The sequence below is a fragment of the Cannabis sativa genome, chromosome 9 (assembly GCF_029168945.1).
Source record: "Cannabis sativa cultivar Pink pepper isolate KNU-18-1 chromosome 9, ASM2916894v1, whole genome shotgun sequence".
Taxonomy (NCBI): domain Eukaryota; kingdom Viridiplantae; phylum Streptophyta; class Magnoliopsida; order Rosales; family Cannabaceae; genus Cannabis; species Cannabis sativa.
In genome coordinates this window covers 59,160,509-59,173,808 of record NC_083609.1, presented here as the reverse complement: position 1 = coordinate 59,173,808, position 13,300 = coordinate 59,160,509, and the positions used below count along the sequence as shown (strand labels likewise).

The window sequence follows — 13,300 nt, the reverse complement described above, 5'->3', positions numbered from 1 at the left end:
TAACAATATTTTACGAATAATCATATAAACAATTAATTAGAATGATTACAATTTAAATATTTATTAATAAATATATTATTATTATTATTATTATCAAATTATATAAAAAAAATTAATATGTCATACTTTTAAATTAGTCTATTTATACTTACTTATCTGAATTATCAATCTTATTGTACCCAAACTCATATTATCTTTTCCACCATGCTAGTGTCTTATTAAAAAGCCAGACTTGTATTATGTTTTCTTTATAACAATATACAAAATATGAGAATTAACATGATACAAGCCTCTTATACTACCAAGTTACCATTTTGCCCTTCTTTTTTTATTTTAGTCTCTATAGTTAGTCAACAACCTTCAAATTACTTAATTATCCCTAGTTCCAGATTAATATTTAAGATGCTCTATGAAATTAATTTAGATTATATATAAATTGATTCATTGGATTTTTGCTCTTCTTAGTGAATGAAATGAATCTTCTTTGGACTTTGACTCAACTCTACTACTTTAATTTTAATTTGAGTAATTTTAAAGATAAAAAAAAATATGAGAATTAACATGATACAAGCTTCTTATACTACCAAATACAAGCCTTTTTCCAATAAATAAATAAATAGAACATGATACAAGCCTCTTGTACTTCCAAATACTCATTTGCCCTTTTCTTTATTTTCTCTCTATAGTCAACCTTCAAATTATTAATTTGTCTCTAGCTCGAAGCTAATAATATTTAAGCTACTCTAGAAAAAAAAAATGTAGATTATAGATATTTTTTGAATTAAAATTTAGATTATAAATTAGATTCGCTGGATTTTTGCTTCTTTTTTTCTTTCAAACAATAATCAATGTCATTAAAAATCAAAGTAATGCAGTACATGCTAAAAGACTATACAAACGTCACAAAAAAAGAAAAATCATTTAACCAAACAAGTTGTTCATTCATCCGAAGAGCATGCACTGCTATTGCTAATCCATGTGCAGTCGTATTGACCATTCGTCGTACATGAATTTGGGATATTATTAAAAATTCAGAAAACAAACTTGTAATATTCTCTAACAAAGAACCCAAATCATTTAAGTAAACATGACTATTATTAAAAGCAAATATAATTGCTAAACAATCAGATTTAACAACGTTAATTTCAAATACTAACGAGACAATCCAATTCACAATCATCACAATTATCATATAATATGCTTATGAAATTGAAAAATTTCCTGCAAAAAATAAACAAGAAAACCTGGTCTTAATAAATAGCATGACAGAATGCTTAAATTTAATCTTCATAACTCAAAAAAATATAAAAACACCATTATTAAAATAGTTATATATACATTATTAAAAGGATGTAGTAATATAAATGAAAAATGTAATTAGAACCGAAGAGACTCTTCCCTTTAGCTAACATAACTTTATTATATCATAAAAAATATATATTAAAGTTAATATCACATGCTAAGGTACTTACTTTTTAAGTTAAATTCCTGTATTAGAACAGTAATATTTAGAAAAATATAATGTATAAATATTTGTCACATGTAATTGAATTTTTGCTTCTTGAATGAAATGAAATGAATCTTCTTTGGACTCAAATATTCCACTACTATTTTTTCTTAATAATTTGATTATAATTTAGTACATAACCTTTGGTCCATAAATTGAAAAAACTACTTGTGGAGTTATTGGACAAAAATAATATTTACTATTGAAAAGTAGGATATGTGGTCTCTTTCATCAAAATCAATTTCATTGATTATATATATGTCTTACACTACATTAATTTTTACTATAATATGAATATCTATTATTATTTTATTTAGGGGCAAATACTATGATTTTTTAATTTTTTTATTATTTCAAAATATTATTATTTTTTCAAGAGAAAATATTATTTTAAGTTTAAGAAAGTTCATAAATAAATTCCCTTTGCAACTTATATACGTTATCCCACCAAAATAAGAATTAAACAATAATAACAGAAAGATTTAGGCTTACTGTAAAGATAATTATGTTGATTTTAGAACAAGCAATTACAACTTGTCAAAACAAAAACCAATATTTTTTAAGTAAGGACAAACATGTAAATTCCACATAATACACAATTCTTTCTTTCCTTAAACTATTCCAACTCTTCTACCTTTAATTTATTTAAAGCAAAAATTAAATTAATGCCATAAAGTATTCAGTAAAATAGTTCAGATATTACTATTAAATTAGTAGCATGAAAATATTATTAATTATTATAAGTTAGAGTAAAAGGGCAATAAAGTAATTTCAATTTAAATTATTAGTGTTTGGCGCCTTGAAGACTCATCATCACTATGATTCCTTGCTTTGGTCAATACATAATGCCTCTCTTCTTTTTATTCAAACTTAACTTTTTTATTAATTAAAAATTAATTAATTATTATTTTTAGTTTAGACCAGTCTTAAGGACCACTATCTAAGCTAATTATTAGTTTTTTTCCCCAAAAAAGACAAATTATGAGATCAACAACGGCAACTTTTGCACAATAGAAAACAAATAATGAAGACAAAACATATCAACACAAAAAATAAAATACAAAACTTCACCAATTATTGCTTAAGACACTAATGTCGTTTTATGTTAATAATTTATTTTAAATAATAATAAATGCTAAACGACATTCGTAGTGTCTAACATCTCATAAGTTATAAATATCGAGTCTCATATAATTTAATATAATAACTTTTAAAAAATATTACTAATCAATCGTGTGGTGACATATCTAAAGGTACTAGACATCACTGAACATCACTAATGTAAAATACTCTAATAATATTCATGGGTCATATTACTTGTGTTTCATTAATAATATTATAAATATTTTATTAAGTGTGACTATCACTTTTTTCTTTCTTTATTTACTCACTACCATTATTTTGTATAATAAAAATATTTGTGAAATATTAAAAATGGTCACTTTGTTTTATTTTTCCACACCCTAAAATTATTGTTAAAAAAAACGAGATACTTATCAAAAATTATATATTTTTTTTTTTGGAAAATATATTAATGTTTTTAATCAAAGAGATTCAACCATAATAATAGAAAGTAATTCATCAAAAGCATTACTCAAACTGAAAGTGCAACCTCTAGAAAAATAAGAGTCACGAACAACATAGTGAACGGTTTTCTTTACATAACGTTTAACAAAACAATTCTTAATTAACTTTAAAAAGGCAAATAACAACATGCAGTCAAGAATTTCCAAACCAAAAAAGAGGCATTTGGATTGAACTCCTTAAACAATCACAAGACAATCGGTTTCAAGTTGAACATCTTCCCACCCTTTTCGTTTGATCCGATTAAAACCTCCTTGATGCCAAACATCTCAGCAAAAGCAGTTGCTACACACCGTTTACTAATGGAAAAGGCTTCCAAAAGCATACCGGAATTGTCCCGAGCCACATCACCAGCCCCAAACCAACCTTCCCACTCAAAGATCGCACCATGAGCATTCACCTTAATCGTATTCAACACTAATTTCATCCAATAATGCTCCACGCCTTCATCCATTCCAGTAGGAATAAACAAGGGCCCCTTCTTTATTGATTGAGCATTTGTCCATTGATTAAGGACCACCTCTGCTACAGAAAAATGTTTCACCCTCCACACCAGCTCATTCGGAGCTTTCCAAACCACCCAAGCCACCATAACAACCTCTTCTCGCACACTAGCCGCCTGATGATGCAGAACCTGTTTGAACCAGCCACAGAAATCACTACCAATCACACCACCAACACCAATACTCGAGCGGTTCTAGCAGGATTTTGCAAAATTACAAGTGTCTAAAAGATGATACAAGATTGTTTCCTCACAAGATCAATGGTAAAACATGAAAAGATGTAATTAATTAATGATTACCTAATCAGTAACAGAAGTGCTTTTGAAGTAACCCGAAAACAACTTTTAAAAACCCAGCCAATTACAAGGACCAACATGTATCATCCTTCTCTATGTTTTTATTTTTGAGTTAAAACATAAATTCGTTCTCATGTTCAACTTCATAAAGTTCTGGATTCTTAATTTAAAAAGAGCCTTTAAAACGAATGTCATTTTTGGGACTTTTCCTATGTTAAACTATTTGAAGACTCATCTGCGGAGATGCATGGGACCTTATGGGTAACTTGCCCTTACTGGGGTGGAGATTCCCCGCAAAAGGTAATGATGAATATAGACACTTGTAATTTATAAAAATATTACAAGGTATTAGTAATTTATAAAGAGTGTAAAAGCCTATATAAATGTATAATTGTATAGCTATTGTTGAATATAGAAAGAGATAATAAAACTTTGGTATTTGCACTGTCTAAAAAAAAATGTATTTTGGAGATTTGTTCTATCTCAAAAAAGACCTATTTGCACTGTCTCAAAAAAAAAATGTATTTTGGAGATTTGTTCTATCTCAAAAAAGACCCATTACTATCATCATTAATACTTTCATTGAGAGAAATTATAGTGAGAAATTCACTGCAAGAACTCTTCACTAGGAAGAAAATTGAGCTTGCGAAGATGTTGAATGAGTCTAACACTATGATCGTGCTTTCGGGCTTATCATACTGCTCAAACTCATACTATTGTCCTTCGGTTGTCCTTTAATTTTGTATCGATTAACTAATAGCTACGTCCTTCCATATTTTCAATGGGAAGGAGTCAAATCGTTTTTTGAAAATTGTAATCAATATCACTAATGTGATTCAAGTTTCAACGTGTTAGCTTGAAAAGAGAAGACAACTTAAGTGGTGTTTGGTTGGAGGTAATGAAATGGAATGGAATAGAAAGGAAACAATTTTCATTCTATTCCTTTGTTTGGTTGCATTTTAAAGTATTAAAATGACATTCCAATAGAATGCTCTTTCTACCATTTTGGTGGAATGACTATTCCATTTTAAAAAGAAAGGAATGACCATTCCATTGTAACAAAAAAAAAATTTAATGATTTTTTTATCAATTTTTTTTATGCATTTTAAATTTTATTCCATTCCTATTCCTATTCCCATTCACATTCTTATTCCTATATTTTCATTCCTTCTAACCAAACACCTAGAGAAATGCTAAAAGGCTATTGTGTCTAGCACTTTTTTTTTTTTGTAATTAAGTATGGTAAAACTATTGTCCAATAACAATATTCTATTAATCTTTCTAGGGTAAATACCATTTTGGACCCTGTATTTTGCAAGTTACAGATTGGACCCTGTGTTTTGTTAAATGACAAAATGGACCCTGTGTTTTGTTAAATGACAAAATGGACCCTGTATTTTCTAAAATAGTAAAAATAAGACCCTGGGCTTAATTTTTGACAACTTTTTTTTTAATACAACCAACTTGAAGACAATGCTTAATACGAACAGATACAAAAAATGTAAACAGTTTTGTCATAGCACTTTTAGATCGGATTATAATTAAACTTTATTTTGACAAAAAAATCAATTCAGGGTCCTATTTGTACTATTTTAGAAAATACAGGGTCCATTTTGTCATTTAACAAAACACAGGGTCCAATTGGTAACTTTTGTAAAACAGAGGGTCCAAAATGATATTTACCCATCTTTCTATCATTATTACTCTGCCACAGTTTTGAAGTCCATTGCAATTGATGTAGTTTATGTATTCAGTTTGTCATATTGGTGAAGAAAATAATTTTTTTTTAATTAATATTTAAATAGGGAAAGGTAGGCATTGACCCAAAAGAAAAAAAAAAATATTAAAAAAAAAAAAGAATAATTACATAAGACACCACTTTTTGTAAAAAAATAACATTTTTATGTTTATAGATTTTTTTTTATATTTTTACGTTTTTTCATATAAAAAACACGAAAATAACAAAAATACTACAGAAAAGTAACATAAAAATAACATCAAAACAACAACAAAAAATAACATATATATAACAAAAAATCAACGACAAATTAACAAGAGTACAACATAAAAAGACCGTATTTTTTGTAAATAAAATCAAAAAAATTGTAAAAATATTCAAAATTCCGTGAAACCGTATTTTTGTAATTTTTTTGTTGTTTTTGTGTATTTGTGAAATAATCCCAAAACAAAACCTTAATCGGGAGGCCCGGATCCGAAAGAAAATGTGTAAGGCTGGGCCAAAAAACCCAGAAAGTGACCCGAAACATCTAGGCCAAAAACCCAGAAAGTGACCTGAAACATCTGGGTCGCGTCCACCCCGCCGGGTCGGGCTTGACCCGACTCGCAAAAAAAGTCCATTTTGCCATCCCTATTAAAGGTTTAGGAACTATCTACAATCTACATCCTAAAATTGTTAGAAAATTTACTCCAAAGTTCTTGAGAGGTAAACTTCTAAGCTTTGTTAAAGGTTGGGGAAAGTGAGATTGTACAAAGCTTAAGAAATTCCACAACTTGACTTTGTAACCCTTTTTCTTTTATTCATAATGGCTCCTTGGTATTGTTCTTCACTCATTATTTTCTCTTTTGCCTGTTTGTTGTGTTGTAATGTTGTTTCTAATTTGTCTTTTTCTTGTTTTGTTTTGTGATTTTGTTATAGTTTTTTAAGTAGTGACATTTACACTTAAAATATGCACCAAAACATTATACTCCATAACATGATTTTTGCTTTAATAGTTTGTGGAGTGATATTAATTAGAAAAAACGGACATCACATCATTATGTGGAATTTTTTAGGGTAAATACCATTTTGAACCCCGTGTTTTGCAAAAGTTACAGATTGAACCTTGTGTTTTGTTAAATGACAAAATGGACCCTGTATTTTCTAAAATAGTAAAAATAGGACCCTAAGCTTAATTTTTAACAACTTTTTTTTTTAATACAACCAACTTGAAGACAATGCTTAATACGAACGATTACAAAAAAATGTAAACAGTTTTGTCATAACACTTTTAGATCGGATTATAATTAAACTTTATTTTGACAAAAAATCAATTCAGGGTCCTATTTGTACTATTTTAGAAAATGCAGGGTCCATTTTGTCATTTAACAAAACACAGGGTCCAATTGGTAACTTTTGTAAAACAGAGGGTCCAAAATGGTATTTACCCAATTTTTTACATATATTTTGAGAATCACTCACAAAACAAAGAAGAAAGGTCAATTTTGATATCTTTACTCTTTAACTTGGTTAAACTTAAACACAATGAAATCCTCTCATCTAGATGAAATTTCTTATTTTGTAATGTAAACCATTCTTTTTTATTTAGAATTTATGTCTTTATGTTATGCCTACACTAAATCATATGGAAAAAGATAGTGAGTGATTGTCCTTGTAATAATAGGTGGTCTTCTCAACTCAAAGTACTTTTATATTTTTATGAACAAATATTTCTTATTATTATGGTCGGTGTGCATGTGTGGCAAGTATAAAATGGTTGTTGAATTGAAATCACACTAATCCTAAAGACCCACTTTTTGGTTTTTGAATTTAATTCATTTGGATTTATGTCTACAAAGGAAATTGTATACTTACATGCTTACAACTCAATCTCTTGTCTTGATCCAACTTCTTTCTTATAAAACTAAGAATAAATATTTTAAATAGTTATAAACCACAAGAAAGTTTAAAAAAACCAAAACCATTCAAATAAATTAGTGTCTAAACACTAAGGCAACTAAACAAAGTGTTAAAATATAGTTATTATAGCATACATCATAGTTATACTTTACAACTCCTCAAACAAAGTTGAATGACTAAGTTAGGAAAAGAGGGAAAATTTGAGAAAGGCAAATGGAAAAGTTGGAAAATGAGTGACCTAATTAAAAAGTTTCTAAAAAGAAGTTGGCCTCATACTCATAGTCTACATGGAAACCATGAAGTCTTCACTAAAAAACAAAGCTCACATGGCTCATCTATGGCATGCCAACCTTGTTAAACAATAAACATCACTATCAAAATTGTAGTGAATCTTCTCTTTTTCACATTGATGTCTCAATTATCTTACAATGAATCCACTCCAACACCACTACCTACAACATAGCATGTACTTAAACAAAAAAAGAGAGGAAAGAAAAAGGTATACAAAATCCCTTTCTTGCTCTCCAAGTAATTTATAAAAAGGTTGCAACTATATTATAAGTCAATGCAACATCTCAAAGTTCTTCTATGGCTACCAAAATGCTAAGCATTCCAAGCTATGGGTTCGAGAGCGAGTGCAGGGAAATTCATAATTCATGGGAAAGATTAAGTCAGTTAGGTTTAGTTTTGGCCACCCGAACAAGGCAAGAAAGGCAACAAATTAGAGAGACTTACAAAGCAATCTACGGAGAGGACTTGGTAAATAGGTTGCAAGAGTCTAAAATAGCGAACAACAACAACAAAAGTGAAATTTCACCAAAACTATGCACAATCTTGTCGTTGTGGATGCTTGATCTTCCTGAACGCGATGCTATTCTAGCGAGGCAGGCTCTCCAACAAGATCATGACATCAACTACAAAGTTCTTGTTGAAATCTTCATTGGTCGAAAATCGAGCCATATACTTCTAATGAAACAAGCATATCATGCAAGATTCAAAAGGCAATTTGACCAAGATATTGTCAATATTGAGCCTCCTAACCCTTACCAAAAGGTAACCTTAGCAAGCTAGTTGTGATTTTTTTTGTGTAAAACTTTTAGGGATGATTAATAAATTGTGTTTGGTTTTTAGATTCTTGTGGCTTTGATTGCATCACACAAGGCACACCATGTTGATGTTAGTCAACACATAGCTAAGTGTGATGCTAGGAGGCTTTTTCAAACTGGTGAAGGAAATCTAGGGGCAATAGAAGAAGCTGTTGTGCTAGAAATTCTAAGTAAAAGAAGTATTCCTCAGTTGAAATTAACATTCTATTGTTATAAACACATATATGGACATGATTATACCAAGGTAACATACTAACATGCCTCTTCTCTTTTAGCTTTTGTTTGAATTATTACTTTTTTATTTTGCCCCAATTATTTAGTATATTACTCATCAAAATAGTGTTAAACACATGTTGATATATAGGCAATTTGTTTTTGTTTTTTGGTTTTTAAAATATCACAACTTATGTATACATTGGAAAAATATAATTTTTTTCATTTGCATAAAATGAATATATTATATTGGAGTTCTGGTAATTTGACTTTAGTTTGCACTTCCAATTAATGCCTTTCGATTTCTATATTTTTAATCAACAATGTTATATAGAAAATATGAAAGAAGAAGTTTTTGAAATATAAAATAGAAAATTTAGTTCATGTTTGTTATCATAACTAAAAAATTATTTTTTAAAAATAATTAGGCTTGTTTAGCCTTATTTTTTAAAAATAGTTTTCACAAAACAAAGTTACAAAAAATAAAAATTTTAAGAACAACAAAATATTGTAAACTGTTTTAAAAAATAACTTATTTTTAGTCAATATTGTTTTTAGAAAACATTAACCAAACACGACTTGTATTTTGAATTTCAAAAACTATTTTTTATTCTCATTTCTCAAAATACTTTTTTAAAAACAAAAACTAAAAAACAATAACAAACTTTTAATTTCTTCATAATTGTTAATGTAATTTTTTTTCTCACTCTCCCTCTAATTTTGGAGATACAAAAATTTAGTAGTCTCACCCTTACTCTTTCTAAACAATTATTTTTTTGCTATTCAATAAATAAATATATATTCCTTACATAAATAAAATATTTAACTGAAATTGAAAATCTATATGAATCAAAATTAAGTGTGTTTTTCTTTTTTTTTTTTGCAGTCACTTAAGAGGGAAAAATCAGGAGAATTTGAAGGAGCACTAAAAATGGTAGTAAAATGCATTTGTAATCCACCTAACTATTATGCAAAGGTGAAAAATTCTTTCTTTATTATACCTTAGATTCATAATTAGTATTTTATTTATTTATTTATTAATATTTGTAGGTATTGCATGGAAGTATTAAGGGGAACATAGAAGGAGTTATGGTGAGTAGAGCTGAGTCTTCAGATTTTGATGAAATTCAAAGATGTTACAAAAACAAGTATGGGATTGAGCTTAGAGAAGCCATTTCTGAGACCATCCCTTCTGGTGATTACAGAGATTTTCTTCTTGCATTATTAGCTAGAACAAAATGAACTATAAATATATATCTTAATTTTGTAATATATATATAATATTGATCATATGTATCTATAGATTGTGTGTACTTCATTAAGTAGTATTATTATATACTATGTATGAAGTGATTTTGGTATAATATAGTCAATATAATTGTCTTGACAAAAATGAAGACATTTTAATAACTAATAATGAAATATGTGTATTAGATATTAAATGTGAGTGGAGGAAATAAACGAAAAGAAGAAAATATTTGTAAGGAGATACTATTAATAATGCAACAAATTAAAAAAGGAGCAAAGTATACATAGTTTTTTAGTGTATGAATTTAACAATATAATATTGTATTTTATGCAATTGTATACTTAAATATGGATTCGAACAACATCCACTATAAAACCCAATGTAACAATCTATGTCTTACATAAAGAGAGCTAAGTTTAGACATAGATCAATAGTTACATAGATTTTTCATAAGAGCTTGTTGAGAAGCCAATAAGTAAAGTTACAGAATAAGCATTGCTATTAAGTATCAGTGCTAAACACCACTATAAGGTAATACTTTGCAAATAACTAATAATATTTTATAGTAATTATTAAATTGAATCATGCAAAACCCGCTATCTAATTTCACAAAATATTGCTACAAATAGCAATATAACAAGTGCCTTTTAACATTAATCTTATCAAAATCATCATGGTTAGTTAGTTGCTAGAATCTGTAGTCTTATAATTTCGGTCTTGGTTTAGTTTCCACATGTTGGCTGGTGAGTTTTACTTTTTGGTTAGGATCTTGTGGTCCAGATCACATTTCCAAATGATCACAGCTCTTCAAATTCAGCAAACAATTACAAATAGTAAGATCCACAACATTATCTAGATTATCATTTAAGTCACCATGTTGAAAGCTCATCATCTTCATAATCAAAATTACCAACTAAATGTGAATTCATTTCATTCTCTCTGTCCACCTTCAAAATCACAAACCAAACCATAATGTTTCAAGTCACTCAGTTGAACCCACCACCTTCGCATCGGCAAATTAATCAGCCTCATCGTCTCTTTCACTAAACTTCCAGCCAAAATTACTTACCCGAGTTCAGGTCAATCTTTCTGCATCATACAAACATACTTCCCATTTCGAAAAATCACAAACTTAAGCCTTAGTTGAATCCACATTCTCCCCGAATCCACAAATTTTTTGGCCTTGTGATCTTCATCGCCAAAGTCACTCCCCGAATTCAAATCCCTCTATGGCATGTCTTCAAAATCTGTTCCACCATCATCCACATAGTCTTCTCTTCCAAAGCCTCTCACCCCATGATCATTCTCCCTTCCTCTATGGAAGTTAACCAATTCCTTATCAACTTTTGCATTCCTAGGACTCAACAAAACCAATTCAGCCAACTTTCTCCTTGCCAAATACAAATCATTTGGCTCTATCAACTCCCCTCTCTTGTATGCCTCCCTAAGAAAAACAGTATGAATCTTCCCGTAATTCCCTCGAGTCGAAATGTAAAATATACCCTGATGTTGAAGAAGAAACTCCTTCAACTTCTTAGGCAAATTCATTGCCATTCTAAAATGAGCAATCCTCTCCAATGTAATCTTCTTCTCAACAGTCAAAGTCAACAATTCATGAATTGTTGCAACTGCCCTCTTCTCCATTCTCTTTTGAGCCTCAAGTGATCTCAAATCATAACCAGAAATATCCTCATAAGGTGACCAGTAAGGAACCCTCTGCCATTTCCACACAGCAATCCTATAATACTTACCAATCTTAAAACCAGGTGGAAAATTCACAATAAATGAGAACCTAATATCCTCAGCATTAGCACCTCTCTCTCTATACTCTTTCTCCCTAAGTTTCTCTATATCACATACCATCAAACTAGGGTCTTTCTCAACACACTCAATGTACTTATTCCTAGTTTCTTCAGCATCAATTAATCGAAAATACTGAGGGTACTTGAGAATTACCGAGTACTCGAAATCATCAGGCAAACCGAATTCCGCCCTAGCAATGCGGATGTGCTCGAGCCGAAGCCTGGCAGCATTGGACATCATCAAGAGCTTTCTGAGTCTGGTGACGGCTTCAGGGATTTGGGCATGAAGTGTGTGCTTTTCTAGCTCAATCTGGAGATGGGCTTTTCGGGTTAAGCGACAATAGAGGACTCGTTGAACCGGGTGCTCATAAATCTCGAAAACATGAGGGAATTTGAGTAAGAAAGCACCAACTTCATCTTGTTTGAAGCCAAGGTGACGAGCTAGGATGTCAAGGCGTGAGACTGGAAGAGTTTGATTGGGTTGGGCTAGAATGAGGGTCTGAGACTTGAGGACTTTCCGGGTTTTCTTCTCCACTTCCATGTAGTTGTCAAAGCCATGGTCTCGGACCCTCTGCATCTTTTTGGGTATGGAGGTGGACTGTGACATGGGTCTGTAGAAGATGAATTGGCTGGGTTTAATTATAAAGCTTTGGGTCTTTTTGGGTCTGAAGAATTTGGCAGAGTAAGCAAAGAAGATTTTCATCTTGGTGTTCTAACATCAGCTAACAACAACAACACAAGACAAATAATATATATGAGACAAATTAAGGTACAATACAAACATATATATACACATAAAATTATGTAATAACAGTTAAACAACCACAACACACCTACTTAATCCTTCAAGTTCTGTTTTTGGCCAATTCAACTCCTTCAAGTTCAACTCAATCAAAGCTTTGAGGATCTTAAACTAATAAAAAAACCAGCAACATACTCATATAAAATAAATGTGTTAATAAATAACAATAATTTACAACAACTAACAGTAGAGACATTTGATCAAACACTTTATAAGCAATTCTAGAAAAAGAGAAAAATACCTCACTCAAAGAGACGATACATTGAATATAAGACACTGAGCTCAACCCTTTATTAAGATTCCAAATCTCTTCAAAAGCTGTATAAAATTCAACTTTCAATGTGGTCTATCATTTTGTCTTCCTCACAAAAATATGGCAGCGTAAGCTGTATATATCAATCAAATGAAATTACCTGAGGAGGAGGAGGAGGAGAAGGAGTGAAGATGAAAGTCTCTTTGCCGGTGCCGGTGCCGGTGCCGCAGCTGGTTTTTGCGAGAGGAGGAGGAGGAGAGTTTTTCTAGGTATGACTGTGACTGTGAGTGTGAAGCGGCAAAGGGCTAATCAAGAGAAGCCAGATAACCGCTAAATGAAAAATATTTG

At 30.2% G+C, this 13,300-nt stretch overlaps 2 protein-coding genes across 3 annotated transcripts; one reads left to right on the top strand and one right to left on the bottom strand.

The window, feature by feature from the left end:
• The first annotated feature begins 7,993 nt into the window (after positions 1 to 7,993).
• Positions 7,994 to 10,257, top strand: LOC115723381 (annexin D8). Its single transcript, XM_030652854.2, has 4 exons — positions 7,994 to 8,580; positions 8,659 to 8,877; positions 9,733 to 9,822; positions 9,897 to 10,257. The coding sequence occupies exons 1-4, from the start codon at positions 8,116 to 8,118 to the stop codon at positions 10,086 to 10,088; spliced, it is 966 nt and encodes a 321-aa protein (XP_030508714.2). The 5' UTR covers positions 7,994 to 8,115; the 3' UTR covers positions 10,089 to 10,257.
• A 186-nt stretch (positions 10,258 to 10,443) lies between these two features.
• LOC115723380 (protein ROOT PRIMORDIUM DEFECTIVE 1) lies at positions 10,444 to 13,233 on the bottom strand. 2 transcript variants are annotated; one of them, XM_030652851.2, is made up of 4 exons: positions 13,113 to 13,233; positions 12,941 to 13,017; positions 12,731 to 12,810; positions 10,444 to 12,619 (listed from the first exon to the last, which is right to left on the bottom strand). In XM_030652851.2, the coding sequence occupies exon 4, from the start codon at positions 12,598 to 12,600 to the stop codon at positions 11,323 to 11,325; it is 1,278 nt and encodes a 425-aa protein (XP_030508711.1). In that variant the 5' UTR covers positions 12,601 to 12,619; positions 12,731 to 12,810; positions 12,941 to 13,017; positions 13,113 to 13,233; the 3' UTR covers positions 10,444 to 11,322. The 2 variants fall into 2 exon arrangements, with proteins under 2 accessions (XP_030508711.1, XP_030508712.1); XM_030652852.2 differs by having other exon boundaries at positions 12,735 to 12,810; positions 13,113 to 13,175.
• Positions 13,234 to 13,300: the final 67 nt, after the last annotated feature.